The sequence below is a fragment of the Lissotriton vulgaris genome, chromosome 10 (genome assembly GCF_964263255.1).
Source record: "Lissotriton vulgaris chromosome 10, aLisVul1.2, whole genome shotgun sequence".
Lineage (NCBI taxonomy): Eukaryota > Metazoa > Chordata > Amphibia > Caudata > Salamandridae > Lissotriton > Lissotriton vulgaris.
The window spans coordinates 44,732,593-44,752,704 of record NC_141698.1 but is presented as its reverse complement, the minus strand read 5'-3'; the positions used below and the strand labels follow the sequence as shown (position 1 = coordinate 44,752,704).

At 44.4% G+C, this 20,112-nt stretch overlaps 1 protein-coding gene across 1 annotated transcript in view; it reads left to right on the top strand.

Annotated features, from left to right (window-relative positions):
* The window catches only part of LOC147684530 (vomeronasal type-2 receptor 26-like), a 99,158-nt gene that overhangs the window by 20,664 nt on the left and 58,382 nt on the right, over positions 1–20,112 (top strand). The window contains exon 2 of the mRNA XM_086939691.1: positions 12,976–13,211. Within this exon, the coding sequence (XP_086795817.1) occupies positions 12,976–13,211 (236 nt within the window). The remainder of the gene's footprint in view (positions 1–12,975; positions 13,212–20,112) is intronic.

The window sequence follows — 20,112 nt, the reverse complement described above, 5'->3', positions numbered from 1 at the left end:
CTCATATGCACACTTTTGGAAATTCTGCATAGGACCACTCACACAATTACCGTCTGTGCTCATAGTCTCAGCACCGGCACATTAGAAGAGTAATATTGGCTTTAGGTTTGCGATGTCTGGTTTGCGTGCATTGGGGGCAGGGCCGCGTAGGTAAGCACCTACAGGATGACTACACCCCTGCACACTTAAGGTGCAGCAACTTGTTTCATGACTGCAAGGGGAGGCTTTTCACTTTTAGACCAGCCACTACACTACTGCATCAGGCGCTGGAAGTACGCAAGTATTTGCCCCACCGACTCCTTACGACAAGGTAATGTGGACACCCAAGTTCGTGTAACTGACAAACAGGCTTGGCCTTGGTAGCGTGGGGGCACTGATGGACCCTTTCCCTTTGCAGAGAACCCATATTGGTATATGAGGGGGGCAGGGCTTCTAATGGATGTTTTATGTCTCAAATGCAGAACCGTGCTGGAAAACCGCACTATTCACATGGGGGGCCACCTGAAGTATGAACAGGTATAAGGGTCCTAGCACACTGGGGTCAGTGTGCTAGGGTCTGGGACAACCAGGTTCAGGATGGAGGCTAACTTATGTGTCTGCCATTTGAACAAGTATTTCACCTCTGCTGGGAATAGGTGCGCTTTTGTGGCTTGCGTGCATTTCACCTTTTCCTCCGTTGGCTATCTCTTGTATTTTGTTCGCTCGCAGTTGTCGCTTTTGCCTCATGGGACTTGGCTTTTGCTTTTGTGATTTTGTTCACTTGTGGTTGTCTCCCTAGGTGTCATTACTGTCCCTGTTGTGGGTTGCTCTGACCGAGACCGCGCTATTGCTCTCTTCCCTGCTGGCCGGTGCATAGTGGGTGCGTAAATGTTTCGTTCTCCGAGCGCCTCGCGCAGGAGAGCACAGGTTCCACCCGATTAGCGAAATGTAACTGTAACAAGAAGCAATAACTCAAGGGTAAGTCTTGTGCCTATGGTGGTGAAGGCCCTCACAAGACAGGGGTTCGAATCCTGCCATTGCCGTCATGGGAACCTAATGTGGTAAATGTTCAAAATGCTTTCATGCAACGGGGGGGGGGGGCGAACATTCTGTTCTCCTTGCGCCTCACTTAGGGGGCATGCGCAGGTTACACCCCATGGGAGTAATACATTGGTAGTCAACTGGTGAGTCTGAGCATAGCATGTATCTCCTGTGCAATAATTGGATGTTTTCTCTTATAAAACAACTGATGAGCCTGGGCAATTTGTTATTTTCTGGGCAATGATGGGTGTGCTCTCTCGGTAAGCACTGGCAGAGTGTGGGCAAATCATGCATTCCCTGTGACAAAAAATTGTAATGTGTTTTCTTTTAAACAACAGGTGAGTCTGGGCATATCATGCATCCACTGTGCAATAATGGAATGCGTTCTTCTGTACAGCAAATGATGCTCAATTAAGGGGCTCTGATCCTGGTGATCGAGTTAGCAATAGGCTTACCTGTCAACGCTCGTTAGGGGCTGTTTTATGGATTTGTTCTCTCTTCCAGAAACACACGGGTTTCATTGTATAATGGTCAAGCCATGCCTAGCAGGCTGGCCTGCCAGGGATCGGAGCAGGTTCAGGGGAAGAACACACTGGGGACAGTTGGTGGGGTTCTGGGTCAGCACCTCCAGGGATGGAGTGTAACCTTTTTTTGAATTTCAGGACAATCGGATCAAGTACACAGGCACCTCTCTGAGAAGGACAGGTGGGAATGGAAGCAGGAATGGCCAGGGCGTGCTCTGGGCTTGGAGCCTGAATGCTGTTCCTGGTTAAGTGCTCTTGGGAGGCAAGGTGGCAACCCGGTTCAGACATCTTGTAGGGGAGAGTAAAAGCAGTGTTAAGTGTGTGGTTTTGCAGGTACCAGGACATCCTTACACATCAGCCCCAGTTGTGTTTAATTACCTTATGCAACTACTGGCCTCAGCTTATAGGTGACAGGAGGAGTAACCACAAGTGTAGATGGGCAGTAGACTTGTATGGTACTCATTGGGGGTGCCCCGGGGTCTTTTCCAGAAGTTATCTGAGGATCAGTACTGGTGACACACTATAGGGTTTGCACACAGCAGTGGTGAGGGCCTGTCCAGGTGGTCAGGGGCAACGGTATTGTCAATTCTGGATTTCTGTAAGCGCGGCTAGGGCCCGCCACAAGATTTTCAGCAACACGTTCTCCTGTGATATATTTGATGAGGTGTTTAATAAGTTTGTTCGCTCAGTAAGTCATGGTGGACAATTGCCTTCGGCCCTGGGCATCCTTTTATCCTTAAGGGGGCCTGGTTTGCTTCATTTGACACACTTCGATTTGGATACAGATGGGTCAGTTCTGTTGAGACGAATGCTCCGTTGGTTCAGTTAAGCAAAGTGACCTTGGGAGAATGGCAGCTAAACATTAGGATCGGCATTGTGGTGGTCAGCTAGGTAGCAGGCCTATTATATGTGGGGTTATAGCTCAGGTATGTCCAAGTAAGGGTTAGGAGGCCAGAAGCCAGACAGAGGATACAAGTTCACCGGCCTGTAGAGCGGCATAACTGATAGGGGCTTTGGTTGCTTGTCAGCACAGCTGTCCAGAGGAGGAAAGGACATGTCCTTGCTTGATCTGAGGGAGGCATTTGAACAAACAGGCTGTAGGTAACTAGGTCTATAGTGGTGGGGGGGCCTGGGGTGACGATGGCCACACCCAGTTCTGTGGCGGAGTTACAGGGCGATCCAGAGTCTGTAAGGTACAGTAAGGGTAACCTCTGCAGGAGCACAGTAAGGGTGCGAAAGCCAAAATCCCCAGTGAGGTCGTCACGTTGGACCCTGGAGGAGCTAGGCATGGGCGGAAAATCCGTTCCGCTCGCGGATTTTGCGGATTTTCGGGAAATCCGCAATCCGCGAGATTCGCGAATCTCCCGCAAAATCCGCAAATCCGCGAGCAGCGGATTTTGCTCGCACTGCTCGCACTGTTCGCGTGAGTTCGCGTGAGTTCGCGCCCCGCGAATAAGTGCAAAATTGCAGAAATACGATCTTAGCAAAACTGAAAGTAACTACTTACCAGGTTCAAAAGTTCAGGCTCATCATTAGTAGCCATTTCCTGTAGTGCTTCCTGAGGGGCCCCTCCAGAGTTCAGTTGCCAGTTGCAACTATTATGTGACCCTGCTCTGAACCTCAGAATAGTTACACATATGCCACAAAGGTCCTGAATTACAGCTAAGGGAGACAAGCAGGAGCCAGGCTGGAAGTTAAAATCCATTAATCAGCCCCTAATTCATTATTATCAGTTGGGGCAGGGCAGGTGTTGTAACTAATTTTGCAACAATGAAAGCACTTAGCAAGTGCAAAAGATCACTAATCAGGGTGCACTAAGGAAGCAGGTGCCAGCTAAAAAAATATTCTGTGACACATTAATCAGCCCCAAATTAATTCAGGTCACTTGAGGCAGGGAAGGTGTGCTTTGCTTTGCCGAAAATAATGTACACTGGACAACCAGAGGGTGTGGTGATGAAACAGAGGGTGGCATGGGTGGGCCAGAGGGTGGCATGAGTAGTCAGAGAGTGGCAGTGGTGACAGAGAGTGGCAGTGATGAAGAAGAATGTCCCAAACAGGCTGGACACGTAGAAACAACAAGTTCGCGAAACTTGCGACGCGACAGGTAAGTTCGCAATTTGCGACATTGTACAAAACCCTCGCGAACTGGCAGAAACCCGCGCAAACACAAAAAAAAAAATCCGCAAATTCGCGAGAATTCGCGGATTTTGCGGATTGCGAATCCGCAAATCCGCAAAATTCGCGAACGCGAGATCCGCAAAATTCGCTCATGCTTAGGAGGAGCGACAGCGCCCCATTAGTCCTTCGGGCGGTTGTGGACCTGAGCAACTGGCGGTTGCCTGCAACTCTCCACCCCCCCTGAGCAGGGAGGGGCGTGAGTAAGGGGTGGACTGGTGGTCCACCGGTGGGAGGGGCTAGACCCTCCCCCAAATCGACAAACACCGATTGGCGAGGGCCACTGGGCAGATTGGCTCATCAGGTGGGCAGGTGGCAAGGGGCTGCCTGCCCTGGGATCGCCCGTAAGATAACCCACCATGTTGGCATATTTGTTATGCAAATAAACCTGCAACAATTTTCTCCACTAAAAATGTGTTGTGTCTGATTATTTCTCTGAGTGTTGCTGTGGGAGGGATGGGGAGTGTTACCGATATTGGCACTATGCAGGGCTGCCCCGGGCCCACGCAGGGGGCCCTCCTAAGAGGGCGGCACCACTTAGTGCTACAGGATGGCACACGATGAGTCAGCCTCCCAGTGGTTGGGATCCTCGAGGGCCCCCTAAGCCAACGTCACTTCCGGGAAGACAGGGGCGGCGGAGAGATACTTATACCTCTCCCGCCCTCTGAGCTTCCTCTTTCTCTGCTGCCCTGATGCTGTTTCCCTCCCCACCGCGTTCCCAGCGTACAGGCAGGGGGGTGTGTTTCACTAACTTTTTATTTTGTGTTGTAGGCGGAGTTACAGGGCGATCCAGAGGATGTAAGGTACAGTAAAGGTACCCTCTGCAGGAGCACATTAACGGTGCGAAAGCCAAAATCCACAGGGAGGTCCTCACGTTGGACCCTGAAGGAGCGACGGCGCCCCGTTAGTCCTTCAGGCGGTTGTGGACCTGAGCAACGGGGGGTTGCCTGCAACTCTCCGCCCCCCCTGAGCTGGGAGGGGCGTGAGTAAGGGGTGGACTGGTGGTCCACCAGTGGAAGGGGGTAGACCCTTCCCCAAATCGACAAACACCGGTTGGCGAGGGCCACCGGGCAGATTGGCTCATCAGGTGGGCAGGTGGCGAGGGGCTGCCTGTCCTGGGATCGCCCGTAAGATAACCCACCATGTTGGCATATTTGTTATGCAAATAAACCTTCAGCAATTTTCTCCACTAAAAATGTGTTGTGTTCGAATATTTCTCTGAAGTATTGCTGTGGGAGGGATGGAAAGTGTTGCCGATATTGGCACTATCACCATGCATGCAGGGCCACTTCCTATTCCGATGGCTATTTCTTTTTCTAATGCCCCTCACTTATTCCTGCAATGGTTGCTCCATTGCCCGATCACCGATTTCCACATCTGGACCACTGAACAATCATCAATACCTTGATCATAACAACACATTTCAGTTATCGGTCCATACCCGCTTGTTTTCCACAGAACCTGCAATGTCCTCAGAATTGCACTCCATGCGCTCGTTAGTTCCTTTCACTTATCCCTAGATCGCTGTCACTTTTCATTTTTCTTGTGAGCTCTGGTCGTGTTAGTGACATGGATCTCTTCATTGACCGCAACCGCTTCGCCCATACCACATCCAGATTTTTCTTACATCGTTTTTGAGACATGGGCTTCGATGTTTGACTGCTACTTCCTTCTATAGGCCCCTGGTAAATAAGTTAATTAAATTTACCATTATATCTCACGTGAAGCCACTATTGGTTGGTTACGCCATCTGATACTTATCTTCTCACTGCTCATATCAAATACTCTGCATGTGCATGTCTTTCTCATCTTAAGTGACAATTACCAGAAGACTCCATCGTACCAAAGGCTAGTGCATGTCTTTGCCAACTCATGATGCCTCATTTACACAATAGTTTGAATACACAGCCATAAATGAAATGCGTTTGCCATCTTTCAAGCATGCTTCACATCTAATTTCAATGCATGCCGAATATTGGGTAATATTTGCATGCACAGCTAAGCTCATTGAGCTTGACTTTTACCTTTCAGAGACACATTTTTAACAAGCGTTCACAGACCTTCCTCTTTCTAATAATATATTCCCTTGTGACTCCCTCCTCCCCTTCCCTCCCCCTTCTTTCCCATTTTCTTTCCCCTTTTAGACTCTAACAGGCATCTGTCTCGGGCATTAATTGTCTTGTCCTGAAGATGATCCACACACTGTTAAAGGGATCGAAACGTCGCAGACTTCTCGCACTCTGACTCACCCTTGTTCTCCTCATTATTATGTGCTACGGTGCTGAAAGGTGTTTTCTGTTGGCCTAACTGATGTATTGTTTTTGGTCACACTACTTCTAATGCCTGATTTCTTCTATTTTTAATGTTGTACATGTTCCCACTTGTATAATGTTCTTATAATTCCTTACATTAAACGAACATGTTCAGTTGGACAGCAAAATATAGACATCACTTTATTTCTATATAAAACATATTTTCTACTAATTGTTTCTTTGTTAGGGACCGCTGTTCCTGTAAAATACTCTACACCCAAGGTCCCCTACCAAAATATAGGTCACCTTGTTCTTGTGAAATATCCTTGGAGGGGCAAGCATACTGCCAGGTGACAGTTGTGACTTAACTCTGACTAGACTACTAGAGACTTTAGACAGGAAAACATTGACTGTCTAATGTCACTATTTCTGAAATAGACAGCATTTAACATGGCATTAAGTTGTATTTTGTTTAACTATTAAAGTGAGTGTTTGAAGTATATTTCAAGCTTGTGCCAATCTGAAGTTAGCTTTATTAAGTAATAGAGTAACCCAAAGTTATCCATGACACAGGGAAAATGGGTTTGGGGTCTTTTTCACTGTAAGCCCATGTTTAATACATATGTCCTACGTTTAAGCAGCATGCCACCTGCCTAAGGGCTGGTAAGGCCTAATTTAGAGGTGACCTACTACTTTTTAAAGGGAAGGGTTAGGTCTGATAAAAGGGTGATTTTAGCAGGTCTGTTCATAGTGCAGGTAAAAACTTGCACCTGTAGCGTCAGTGTAAGGCAGGTTGGCTTTTTGCAGCCCCCAGTCTGCTTCAGGTGCAGATCAGGCTTCACCTTCAAATGGGGGAAGTGATTCGCTCAGAGACAGGTGCAGCGAGTGACTAGACTCGCCTGTGAGGAGATGCTGGGGATCCATTGAATTCCCATCCTCTTCTATCAAGGAGTGCTCTCAGGTGACAAACTGACAGTACATCATCTAATAAATGGAACCAAAAGGGCTACACTGGCATCGTGCCGAAGTCTAAATCATTGTACAGTAACACTGAAAAGGGAACCCTCATTTGAAATGAGCTACAACCTAATGCTAATGAGGAAACACCACTTGGGGATTGGACCATGCAGGATGTGCACAAACATCAACCACATTAGAGGGGGAACCACACATGTCTTTGGACCCTATACTGTAGTGCCCAACGGTAACAAATTACTGCTGAAAATTAAGCATTGTGTTTAATACATGCCCTGATGAGCATAATTTCTTTCATGTTTGTAGTTTTGAAGGTTCCTTATAAGGAAATATTTTTGCCATAATTGTAATAATGTTCTTGAACATGAATGTTGATCACAAGCATGACAGTTTAAAGAGTAAGAGCCATGTTATACTGTCTGAGAGATAAACTTGGGTTACCCTTCTTTAAATTTTGGAATGGCCTCATCGATTTTGCCAAGAATTTCTGGGGTGATTATCTGGGAGGAGATATGCTCAGAAAGATATGCTTCTCTTTTGAGGATTACATACATCTAAATGGCATGTAGGCATTAATTGTTATGCATTAAAAAGTTTCACTTTGCTCATGCTATTACACTGACACTACTCCCTGGAGAATGTCCATGGAATGGAGGGTGCGCCATCAAGGGACCAGCACAGGTGATTATTTGCTGTAGACCAACCTTCAGGGATAAAATCATATATAAGTGTTCACCATCCAGAATGACACAGGATTAATCTTCATTTCACTGCATACACACATGGTATCCTTTACAGAACACGATGCCTGCATCCTCCACTGGTAACTGAGTAAGTGATATTTATTTGACTCAAAACATTTTATTGCTAATGTTTCCCAACAAAATGCATGTATCTGTAATTAATGTTAAGCCATAAAATAGATTTTTACCACTCGAAAAGGTTTTAGCAAGGATCCATTTAGTGAAGTGGGTTACATTTTGGCAACCACATTTGCATGCCCAATATAGGTAGCAGAATTAATACATGGAAATAGACTATCCATTAATTGGATAGGAGGTGATGAAACTTTCCATATGATCTAAATATGTCCCATCTACCTTTCTGCAAGTGCGGAACAACTTGATGTTTTCACTGCAATTGTATATAGGAAAGACCGTTTATTATGCAAATAAAAAAACATTACATACTTGTTGTCTAGGTTATAACAGGATAGAGGCTACATTTTTCTAACACCAACCATAATCACCACTATCAATGATCAGACAACTTAACTACCATCTTAGATGAAAGAGACCCATTTCCCACTAACCTTACAGTTGATGCATCATATATGGCTTTGAGAAAGTTACTGCCTAAATTGTTTTGTTCAATGAACTCATACAAGTAAGGCCAGCTGACTCGATCAAATGCTTTGGCTTTGTAAATCATTATATCTGTTAGAGGAGACCAAGTTGTGGTAGCTATTTCGATTGCACTGATAAAATCATGTGTTAAATCGTGGAGTTGCCTATGTTTTATAAAGCACTTTTGGTTCTTATAAATAATATCACCTAATTCACCATTTAAACTTGTGGCTGAATTTGTGTGAATATTTTGTAATCGCTGTTGAACAGTAATCTTGGTCTCACTTCAAGGGGTCTTTGTCTGGTTTTAAAATTAATGCTATGACTGCCTTTCTTCATTAAGCCGGAATAGGAGTATGTTGAACATAGATGCTATTCATTAACTTATTTAGATGTGGAACCAACACTTCCTTTAAGACCTTGTGCAGCTCATTAGGGATGCCATCTGGACTTGCCGCTTTCCCTCTTTTTAAATGGAGAATTGATTTCTCTAAATCTAGGGTAGTGAGTTCTTGGTTGAGAAATGATTGTTGACTGATATCTACCATTGGAAGAGCATCTTGTTTCAACCATTCATCTAATTGTATCCAGGTAGCCTACCTGTCTTCTGTGTATATGTCCTGGAAGAAGTCCCTAAATGCCCTCCCAATCCTATAGCCATCAACACATCGTTCTTGGGTGGCACCAATCTGCACCTCTTTAATCGTATTTTTTAACTGATTTTGCTATGTCGTCCATGCAAGAAGTTTCCCACATCCTTCCCCATATTCATAGTGGGCCACTTTACTGCCATCCCATTGTGCTTAGATCCTTTTCTCCAAGAATTCACCTAAATGTCCTTTACCCTCATTCAATTTACCCTGGAGCTCGATTTTTAAAGTGGTATTGTGACCGTCATATAGACTTTTCTGCGCTGTTTCCATTTTAATCTCAAGTCCTCTCAACTTCCTTTTCCCTTCCTTCTTTCTAAATGCTGCATAGCTTGTTACTCACCTGCGGAGAAAAGCCTTAAAAGTATCCCATACAATATGAGGCGCTGTAGACCTTCCAGGTATTTAAAAAAATACCTAAATACTTAAATACCACATCCTTATTTAAGGCATCTACCACATCTTGTTTTCCCAGAAGTGTTCTATCTAGAGTGCACATGTACTCGGTTTGTTGATTTCCCACCGAGAATGTTTTTATTCAATCTTGAGTCAATGAGAAATAAATCTATTCTAGAGCTGTGCGAATACTTTTTATTCTGGTATGTAAATTCTTTCCTGGAACCAGCTTTAAGTCTCGAAATATCCAGTAAGCCAAGATTCTCGATGGTTGTTTCAGTGTTGGTTTGCTTCTTCCCTACTTCCTCAACCCCTTTTCTTGGTATACCTGAGTCGGCAGATGTTTGGAGACCCTTTCTTTTCCTGAGGGGTCCTCTGCTGCCTTTCCTGGGGGTCTTATGGGTATGGGGACTTCCACCCCCTTCTAGAAGCTGGGGCAGAGTTCTTTATACTTGTTTGAATTGTGCAAAAACTAAGTTGTTCACTCTTTTCAAATGCCTCACCCCCACAGTCCCCCTCACCTCATTGTAATCATGTGCCTACAGGTCCTGTCTCCTGAAACTGGCCTCACTCATATCCACTACAGCCCCAGCCACTCAGGCAACCCGGAAGCCCAAACGCGCTGTCGCCCGCCGACCTCTTAGCAACTGACACACTGCAAGTAGCAGAGAGGAGCAAGCCCCTATCTGAAACACCAAACAGTCCAGATAGGCGTCAAAGGTGCTGAAGTCAACACCAGTGGTGCTGAAAAAAGAACAGGCCATAAACGAAGGTGCGTGCTGCTGGTCATTTTAGAGATTCGTTAAAGAAATGCCTCTTGTAAAAGGATTAGTGGCTCATTTCATGACGGTGCCTTAGCATCTCTTAAAAGAGCCTGCAGACAGGCTGAGAGACTATGGAGGAAATCGTTTGATCCTGAACTGAAGGCCTGCTACCTTGCTAAAACTAAAATTTACCATAGGGCGGTGTGTAGAACACGAGCAGCCTTTTATGCCCAAGAGTTTCAGAACAGTTCGAATCCTTCGAAACTCATTTTTAAGGTGTTAAAGGATCTGATGGCTAAGAGGACAACGACGGCGGAAATATGTTTGTACTCCCATTGTGAGGGTCTGGCCTCCTTCTTCCTCGAGAAAGTACAAGCTATCTATCGAACCTTCTCGACGGGCTCTCCAATTTCAGAGCGGGTCAGCTGCATCTTGGGAGGCAGTGAGTGTCTTACTACCTTGCCCTCACTATCTATGGAGGCCTTTGACTCCCTGAGCCTTAACATTAAGTCAGGATCTCCTGCAGATCCGTTGAAACTGGCTCAGCTTAAGAATATGTCGCATTTATGTCGCACTCCGGTGCTTTCTTTTGATCAATCTGTCACTTTCCTCAGGTGTAGTTCCCAATAGGTGGAAGCAGGCTGTAGTTACACCTATTTTGAAGAAGGTCACCCTTGACCCCCTTAAACCTGAGAACTACCGCCCTATTTCCTTGCTTCCTTGGGTTACGAAAGTTGCTGAGGTCCATGTGAACGGCATTCTTGCAGACCATTTTACCAGGGCTAACAATCTTGACCCTACCCAGAATGGGTTCCGTGCGGGCCATAGCACGGAGACGGCCCTACTTTCTATGGTCGAACATCTGCGTTCTGTGCTTGATGCGGGTCGGACGGCAGCACTACTGCTATTAGATCTCAGTGCCGCGTTCGACGCGGTCTTGCACAGGATTTTGCTCCAGCGACTTGAGGAAGTGGGTGTCACGGGTTCCGCCCTATGCTGGTTTCGATCTTTTCTTGCTGAAAAGTCATTCCAGGTTTCGATCCCGCCCGGCAAGTCTAAATCCTATCCATTGGACCTGGGGGTCCCACAGGGGTCATCGTTAAGTCCCACTCTATTTAATCTTTACGTGAGGCCACTGGCTGTGGTCGTCAAGCAATGGGGCTTGACGATGGTTTCATACGCAGATGATAAGCAGCAGGCGGTCACGTTGAGTGGGGACTCAGACATGGAGGCTCCCAGGTTCCATGACGGTTTACGGGCAGTGGCCAACTAGATGAATTCCAACTGTCTCCAGTTAAATACCAAGAAGACTGAGGTTATGGTGGTCGGCAAGCAGGCGGTGTTGTGGGGTGACAAGTGGTGGCCCTCTGAACTAGGTGTGACCCCCTCTCCAGCATCGGAGATAAAAAACCTAGGGGTTTTGCTTGACCCGACCCTCAGTTTCATTTGTCACACCAAGAAGGTGGCGGCTTCTTGCTATGGCATCATTAGAGGACTAAGACCTATCCTTAAATTCTTTGATGCATCCACCAGACAACTGGTGGTACAAGCATCAGTGCTGTCCCGGCTGGATTATGCCAGCTCGCTTTTGGCTGGGATTAATCAGTCAGAACTCACCCGGCTGCAGCGAGTTCAAAATGCTGCAGCCAGAGTGGTGATAGGTCTGCCAAGGTGGTGCTCGGTCTCCAAATCTTTGCACTCTCTCCATTTGCTCCCCGTAAACCAGAGGATCAAATTCAAGGTCCTTTGCCTTGCGTTTTTAATCCTCAAGGGTACGTCTCCCCAAATTCTGGAGAATCTGCTGATACCATATGTACCCCCGCAAACCCTTAGATCACTGGGTCAGAATCTGGCAGTGGTTCCGCGCTTCAGGCTGAGTAGAGCTGGTGGCCGCTCTTATCGAGTGCTAGCGGCGAATTGGTGGAATTCTCTTCCTTCTCATATCCGGGCTATTGATGACCTTCTTCAGTTTAGACGTGCCATCAAGACCATTTTATTTGTTTAGCTCTCATGCTGTGCCCTGTGGCCTTTCTGATTTTATATCGGTGTTGTGTTGTGTTTACCTTGTCATAGCGCCAGGACGCCCCTTCGCTGGGGCAGCTGTGCGCGCTATAAGTAAAAATAACATAACATAACATAACATAACATTTCGTAATGTCTATTTTCATTCGTCGGTGCACCGAAAATCGCGACCGTGCTTACTAGCTTGCCGCCATGTTCCCCCCTAGGCAGTAGATCTGTTGAGTGCTTTTATCTGGGTCTCTGACCTTTATACTGTGGTCAGATCTCTTTACTGCCTTTTTAAATACTGAAATCCCATTTACATAAAATGGTTATGTGATGTAGATTGATTCAAATGTTGAGTTCTATTTACTCTACTTTATCTGTCATGCATGTTCTTTTTTATTTTCTTCTCAGCGTAATATATGTCACGTTGCAAGTATTGCAATGGAATTGTGTGCCTCATATCATCCATCATTGTCAGAAGTTATTCATGGATGTCAATGACATATCTATCAACGATCCAGCTTCAGATTTTATGATATAGAATACACAACGTCAATTTAAATGGACGAATTGATCCTCAACTAGTGTAAGCTTATAAGTGTGAAAGATCCTCACAAACCTCACAACCTCAGCTTCTTTCCATCATGTTCAGAACATTTCCATTTTCTCACTATTACTGTTTAAACTATGACCCACCAATACCCATGGAATCCAGAGTGTGGACAGAAGACAAATGATAATGATAAGGAAGAACATGTGGTTGCATTTGAAATGATGCTTCTGTTGATATTTGTTTTAAGGCCAGTGTCATATATATAGACTGAGCTAAAGCTACAGCCCATGGAAAAGCATGCTTGCAAACATAGTTCAATAAAATCTTCCTGTCAAACGTGATAATGCTACTACGTCTGTGGGAAATGGCAACTGCTGCTGCAGCCAAAGATCGATCAACTCTCTGTGGGCTCTCCACACCAACCATGGAAAGCTATTGCAAGGATGGAGATGTGACCATTGGTATTCTGGCTGCTGTCCACTTAGAGACCATTCTCCCTTCAACTAACTTCATATTAACAGAACCTCCTGCATCCAGACGTTGCCAAAAGTAATTATGCATCCTTTGTAACTGGTGTCTCCTGAACAAACTGCTGATTGAAACAAGGAGATTATTTGTCAGAGATAAGTGGAAAATAGCTATATATCTATATCAATATCTATCTACCTATCTCTCTCTCTCTTTCTCGCTCTCTCTATATATATATATGTATATATATGTGTGTTTATATATATATTTATATATCTATATGAAAATATATATGTGTGTGTGTGTGTGTGTATATATACATATATATGTGTGTGTATGTTTGTGTTTGTGTATACAGGCACCAGTAGGTAGTTGTATTTAGGACCGTGTTTCCATAGGAAAAGCCTGTTTGGACTTGCCTGCATCTGTGCTGTTTGACACATCTTCACAAACTATTCCCAAAGAAGTGTCCAGTGATTCTTGTTGTTCATGGGAAGTTTTTGTGTGATCCGTTAAGCGGGGGCTGATGAAAAGAGGTGGTAAAAAAACATGTGTTTCCCATGTTAAATCCCATATATATCTTAGACATTACTACAGCCCGAACCTCTAAATGGAATTGAACCAAATTTGGCAGAAAGGTAGCTGTTGGTCCAGTAGGCGTCCATTTTTAAATTCAGTAGTTGAGGAGTTATTAAATGAAATTCAAATTTGTATTTATAGAGATGCAGATCCTCCGAGGATGTGACAGTCCTGGTGCAGACATCCGATTGGCTACCAACCCTTCATCCAAGAATTGTTGGCAACCAACTTAGGGCACGGCTCCTACTGAGCCCAACAAAAAACTTTAGGTATAAAGGAGAACGGTGCAGAGTAGGAATTCCCTAACTCCCTATACCTCTTAGGAAGGGTCTCAGCGGGACCCCCCCAGGGCAAAAAAAGTTTATAAAAAAAAACTTAGGCAGACATTTGTAAAATGGGTGCAACGTTATTAAGGGACAACATTTTCAATAATCCCCATGTCAATAATATATACGCATTTATATACTCAGCCTAGTACCACTTCAATGAAGTGCTAATAGTTTGTTGATAACAAAACAGCCGAATACTTAAGTGCATGTAAAACCCTAACCCAGAATGCTGCAAAATGCTGAACTTTCATTAATGCAAAATTGTGATAAATGTAAATGGCGAATTCTTAACTTTTGTAAACATAACCATCTACTAATCACATAGCCATTTCTCAGCACTATGTACTGTCTAAGGATGAGTGGCAAAATCCTCCCCACTGGCGAAGTTGGTGGAGTTTTACCACTCCGCACTCTGCTTGGAGTGTGGAGTTTGGCAAAAGCTCTTGCTTCCACTTCTTACGGGAGTTTACTAGTGCTTGCCGTCACCAGAGCCTGCAGTGTTTCCATTTAAATTGTGCACCAGTGGCTGTTTATTTTAATAAGGAGTTTGGGACTTGGCTACAGAGAAAGCCGGACTCTCACGGGCCCCATAACTGTGCAGATGTTTAACTATTATGTTGTACTATTATTCACTTGCGTTTAATCGCCTCTAATTCCTGTGCCCTTTTGATCTCCAGGAGTGGAAACATTCTAGATTTAGCTCTGGTGTTTACTTTCCTCCAGCAGGCAACTGTGACATGAGGCACCTGCTGGCCATCTGATAGTACTGACAATGGCAAATCATGGAGATAAAAGGCGGAGCATGAGCCTGTGTACCCATGTATCTGCCTTTAGCTTCCAGCTGGTTTAATCTTAATTGTAGTGGCAGTTCAGGGACCTCACCTTTCTTATTATCACTTGCTTGCCTTGGCCATAAGTGATGGGCCAACTCTTCTTGCCTGAACTGCTTTCCTCTCTATAATATATTTTCTAAATAAGCACTTCTTTTTGATGTATGTAGATAAGAGACTCATCATTCATTTACTTAGCTGTCAAATAATCCCCTCTCAGATGCCAGTCTTTCAGTTTACCCATTCCTGGGTTTTTAGCTGTTAGCACTGTGCATTATGGGTATGTGTAGTTAAGTGTTTACCAAGTAGGGCCTTAAAAGGTACAGCATTTAAAGTGTGGTTGGATTAAAGGAAACACTTATGCACTGTGTGACACTTATGAAGAGGACCCCATTCCTAGTGTGCGTTGCTTAGGCTCTGCAGTGCATGTTTAATTTATTCACACATCCACATTGTGCCTCATAATGCTCTAAGAATGATTAGGGGTGGAGGGGTCAGGGAGTTGGTGGAGTTTTTGATTATCACTTATTAGCAGCACTGAAGGTGGGGACATTTACTCAGTAAGTTCATACATGAAGGTCAGGGTATGGAGTGGATGGGTCAAGGTGTTGTGTTGAGGGGTTAAGTGAAATCATAAAGTGCAGAGTAATGAAAGGCTGAGTTTTATTTTCTAAGGACGCTTACCATTTTGGCAAACAGTGTTTTCTGTACTCTTGGAGGTGATCTACCCTCTCTGTCTGAGTCTCAGGTTGAACAGCATCCTACTGGAGCTGCTGCTGGTCACCCTGAAGGTGCTCTGGGCCTCCGTACAGGCTGCAGGCTGGTGCTGCCCCGGAACAATAGCTTGGTGGGCAAGTTGTGATGGGTGCCAGCGACAGCCTGGGTTTGCTCTTCACCCTGGAGCTGGGCTGCCCAGTGCTGGGCTGTGCATGTGCTGTGGGAGGTCATCATCAACAACCAGAGTAGGAGATGTCTGGGCTGCTGCGGGTTGTGTACTGGGACAGCCAAGCCAGCAAGGTTCAGCAACAAGGTAAGGGGCTTTGTACATGCGAAAATGTACATTTGCACAACTTGTGAAATTCAGGGAGAAATTCAGAACCTGTGTCCAGTACCTGGACAGGACAGGCCATGGCCTAATTACTTTCAAAATACCCATCACTCACAACCACACAGCTTTCACTGCCAGAACCACCCGCCAGATGTAAAAAAGCATCACAGAAAATGAGTGGGCTTCAACTTCAGATCCATATCCATCCTACTATACCCAGCAAAGTTTTTCAAGAAACCAACAGCACCCAACCACATCACCAACCACCAGCACCTCAATGCCACACAGGCAGAATTCAGGCGCAACCTCATTACAGAAACAACACTCATCGCAACTACAGGCAGCATCCGTATAATCCGAGACAGAGAAGACATGGCAGACCTCATTCTCCTGAACTTCTGTGCAGCGTTTGACATGGTCTTGCACCCATCCTCATCAAGTGCCCCTACAAGACTGTCATCCAAGGACCTGTTGTCTGCTGGGTCTGCTCATTCTTAATGGATAGAATGCAAGTTTTTAACACAGCACCTTACTTCTTGGAAGCCCGCAAACTCATCTGAGGAGTGCCTCAAGGTCAGTTGCACAGTTGCTCCCTCTTAAATGCATATATTATTATTCTGGCCAACGTCAGCTGCTCACACAACATAAGTATTCTCTCCTATGCTGGTGACACCAACTCATACTCTCCCTTTTGTGTAAGACTCCAACCGAAGAAACAAGTTCATTACCTGCATAACCAAAGTTGCTAACTGGACGAAAATCAACTGTCCCAAGCTCAAAACTGTCAAGAAAGAAGTAGTGGTCTTCGGAAGGAACATTTAACCATGGGACTCCAAGTGCTGACTAGCTGAAATTGGACCCACACCTACACATAGCATCCATGACAATGACCTTGGATTAATCATTAACAGCAAACTGGACATGGCCGCACAAGAAAACGCCATTACTGCATCTTGCCTTCACTTTCTAAAGATCCTGAGGAAGATCTTCAAATTGCTCCAAAGCAAAAGTAGGAAAACTGTCACCAGCTAGTTTGGCTAGGGGAACACCCTCTTCCCAGGGATAACCAAGCAACTTGTTAGAAGGCCACCACCAATCAGCAACTTGGCAGCCAGACTCATTCTCAATATCCTACACAGAACTCACATCACATCAGACCCCAGGCTGCTCCACTGGCTCCTGAAACACAAACAATCTCATTCCAAATTCCTCACACACAAACACCCACCTACCTCCACAGTCGCACCTCCTTTCACAAACCACCCAAGCACCTCTGCACCTCAGGACTCATACTCACACTCATCCCACACATACACAGAATCAGGTAAGGCAGATGGACATTGTCTTACATCACTCCTAAAGAATGATATCATTTTCCACTCTACATCAGAGCCTCTTCCTCTCTTCTTGAATTCCACAACGTGCTGAAGACCTGGATGCTTATTTAACCAGCCTACCACAGAAAGAGTTAGGGACACATACTTTCTCAGTGGCAGAATAACTTTGTGGGTGACAGTAGGCTTTACAGCTATTCATAACATAACATACCATTTTATACTGGTCAATAATTTACATTTTCTTATACTACAAGAGTCACTTTGTGGCATCATAGTATATGGACAAACCACAGCAAGTTCATGTAAGTTGGTAAGTAAGATGATTTATTCTTTACAATCCAACCAGCCGCTTGTCCAGCTTCAACTGCTACCCTACATATACCACGTTCTCACAGTCTTGTAAGGTTCCAGCATGAGCAACTATGGAACCTTACGAAGAAATCACACTTCAACTTACACAACAAATAGTACATATCAATATTTTATCAAACTTGTATGTGCACTTAAACAACTGATTCACATATCATTTTCTTAATGCTGTACATATTTCTTACTAAAATGAAGAGATGAGACTTAGCCTTGCACACCCTGCTACTTATTCTTCTGTCAACTCTATTTTTGTCACTTTAACTGGAATGACTCGAATTCAGTACTACATCATGTTTGAGAGATGTTCCTGGAATTCCACACGCGTTCACAGTCTGATTCACGTTCAAAACCCTGTTGTCATGTGTTTTTGTTATGTTATTAAAAACTTTGATCACTCTTCTATTCTGTGTAAATTTGGACCAGTAAGCACCCTTTTACTTTTGTGGAAGTACTCCTTTCTCTTTCAACGAGACTCAGTCTCCTTATCCCACCAATCTCCTAGACCAATGAATTTTACACCCTTGTCCCAATCTATCCATCCTAGACATAACTTGTTACTAGGACATCGACCGTTAAATGATTTAAAAAGTGACTTTCCAGTTTTGTTTCAGGATGCAATATAGATCCCCCTCTTGTGCCCCATGCCACAATCTTTTATGACACTTTCAAACTCATTAGGGCAGAACTTAGGACAATTATCAGTCAACAGTGACTTGAAAAAGCTTTCATGTTTAAAAATCTCCATTAAAAACCAAATCATACTACAAGACAATAGGGGCCAGATGTAGGAGCCCTAATACCGGTCGGAAACGGACGATTTCGGCCGTTTCCGATCGGTATTACGGTTTTCAGATGTAGGGGGCTGAAAAATACAGAATCGGTATATTTACCGATTTGGTAAATTACTGAATCGGTAAATATACCGATTCTGTAATTACAAATGTAGGTGGCACAGTTTACAGTGCCACAGGCCCTTAAGAGTCGGTATTTTACCACACAATTCTATTGTGTGGTAAAATACTGAATTCAGGTGTGGATGCACATTTGTGCATGCACACCTGTGCAATGTGACACACAGACATGCCCTTAGGGCATGTATGTGTGCCACATTGCACACACGCCTGTACTTGGGGTGCTAGAGGGTGTCAAAGTGACACCCCCTGCACCCTTGCAGGATTCGGTATTTACTGATTCTGTAAATACAGAATCGGTATTTCACAGTGATTCCTATGGGTTTCAAAGCCCATAGGAATCAATGGGAAATACAGATTCTGTATTTACAGAATCGGTAAATACCGAATTTCACAGATTCGGTAATTCAGATTTTAAAATTACCTAAATCTGCCCCCTTCCCATTTACAGACTCTTAAATACCGAATCGGTAAAATCCGGTATTTAAGAGTCTGTAAATGGGAATTACCTACATCTAGCCCTAGATCCTGGACACAGTTCAGTTCCACACACCAAGAATAAAGCTCCAGTAAAGATCCATTAAAACTATCAGTTGAGGAGTTTGCTGTTCACCTCTAAGTGGGCCAACTATATCCATGACAATCTCCTCCGATGGATGTTCTGACAACCTCCTGCATACCATCGAAATCTGCCTGGTGAACAGATTCTTATCCCTAATGCAGCATTCAATACAATAATGCACAATTCTTTTGACCTCAGTATCCAGACCTGGCCACTAGTAGTTGGCACATATTCTCTCCTTGGTCTTAACAAGTCCTAAGTGATCTTTCTGTGCCAATGAAATAAGTTTACTTCTTAACCCTACAGGAGGAATAGACCTGGCACCTCTTAGCGAAGGATGCCTCAATCCACAATTCATCTATCACCAAAGACCATGGTTTTGCTAGATCTGCACTTTTATTCACCGTTATAGCATTGAAGACTTCACACAATCCTCTGCTATTTCCCAGTTTAGTTACCCATTCTTCATCTGAAATGACACCCAAAGTGACTTCACATACACTTCTAGTCTCTTCCAACAACCCATCATCTACCTCTTCACCACCTTCTTCTTCAACATTACTTTTGACAAGACAAGAAAGACAATCTGCAGAATTGTTCTTGGCCGGAAATCTTGCAGAGAAATGATCCATCTTCATAACCTGGCAGATATTACATCCAACCATTTCTTTATGAATACCTCCTTCAAGAATTTGTAATCTGATCTAAATTCAAAATAGGTACCCCCACACAAAGTTTCTGAATTTATTTAAAGCCCAGTAAATTCCTAGAGCTTCTCGTTCAATTACTGAATAATTGTTTTCAAAATGTCTCAAGCTTCTAGACGCACATGCAATCAACTCCTCAACTCCCTTTCTTTTTTGAATCAGAATATCTCCCAAACCTTTCAAACTAGCATCTGTTACTATTATCGTCAAATCCCCTTGCACAAATGCTTTTAGGCTAGGAACATTTTTAAGATCAGTTTTCAACTCTTCAAACTTTTTTAGTATTCTAAACTAAATATAAACTCAACTG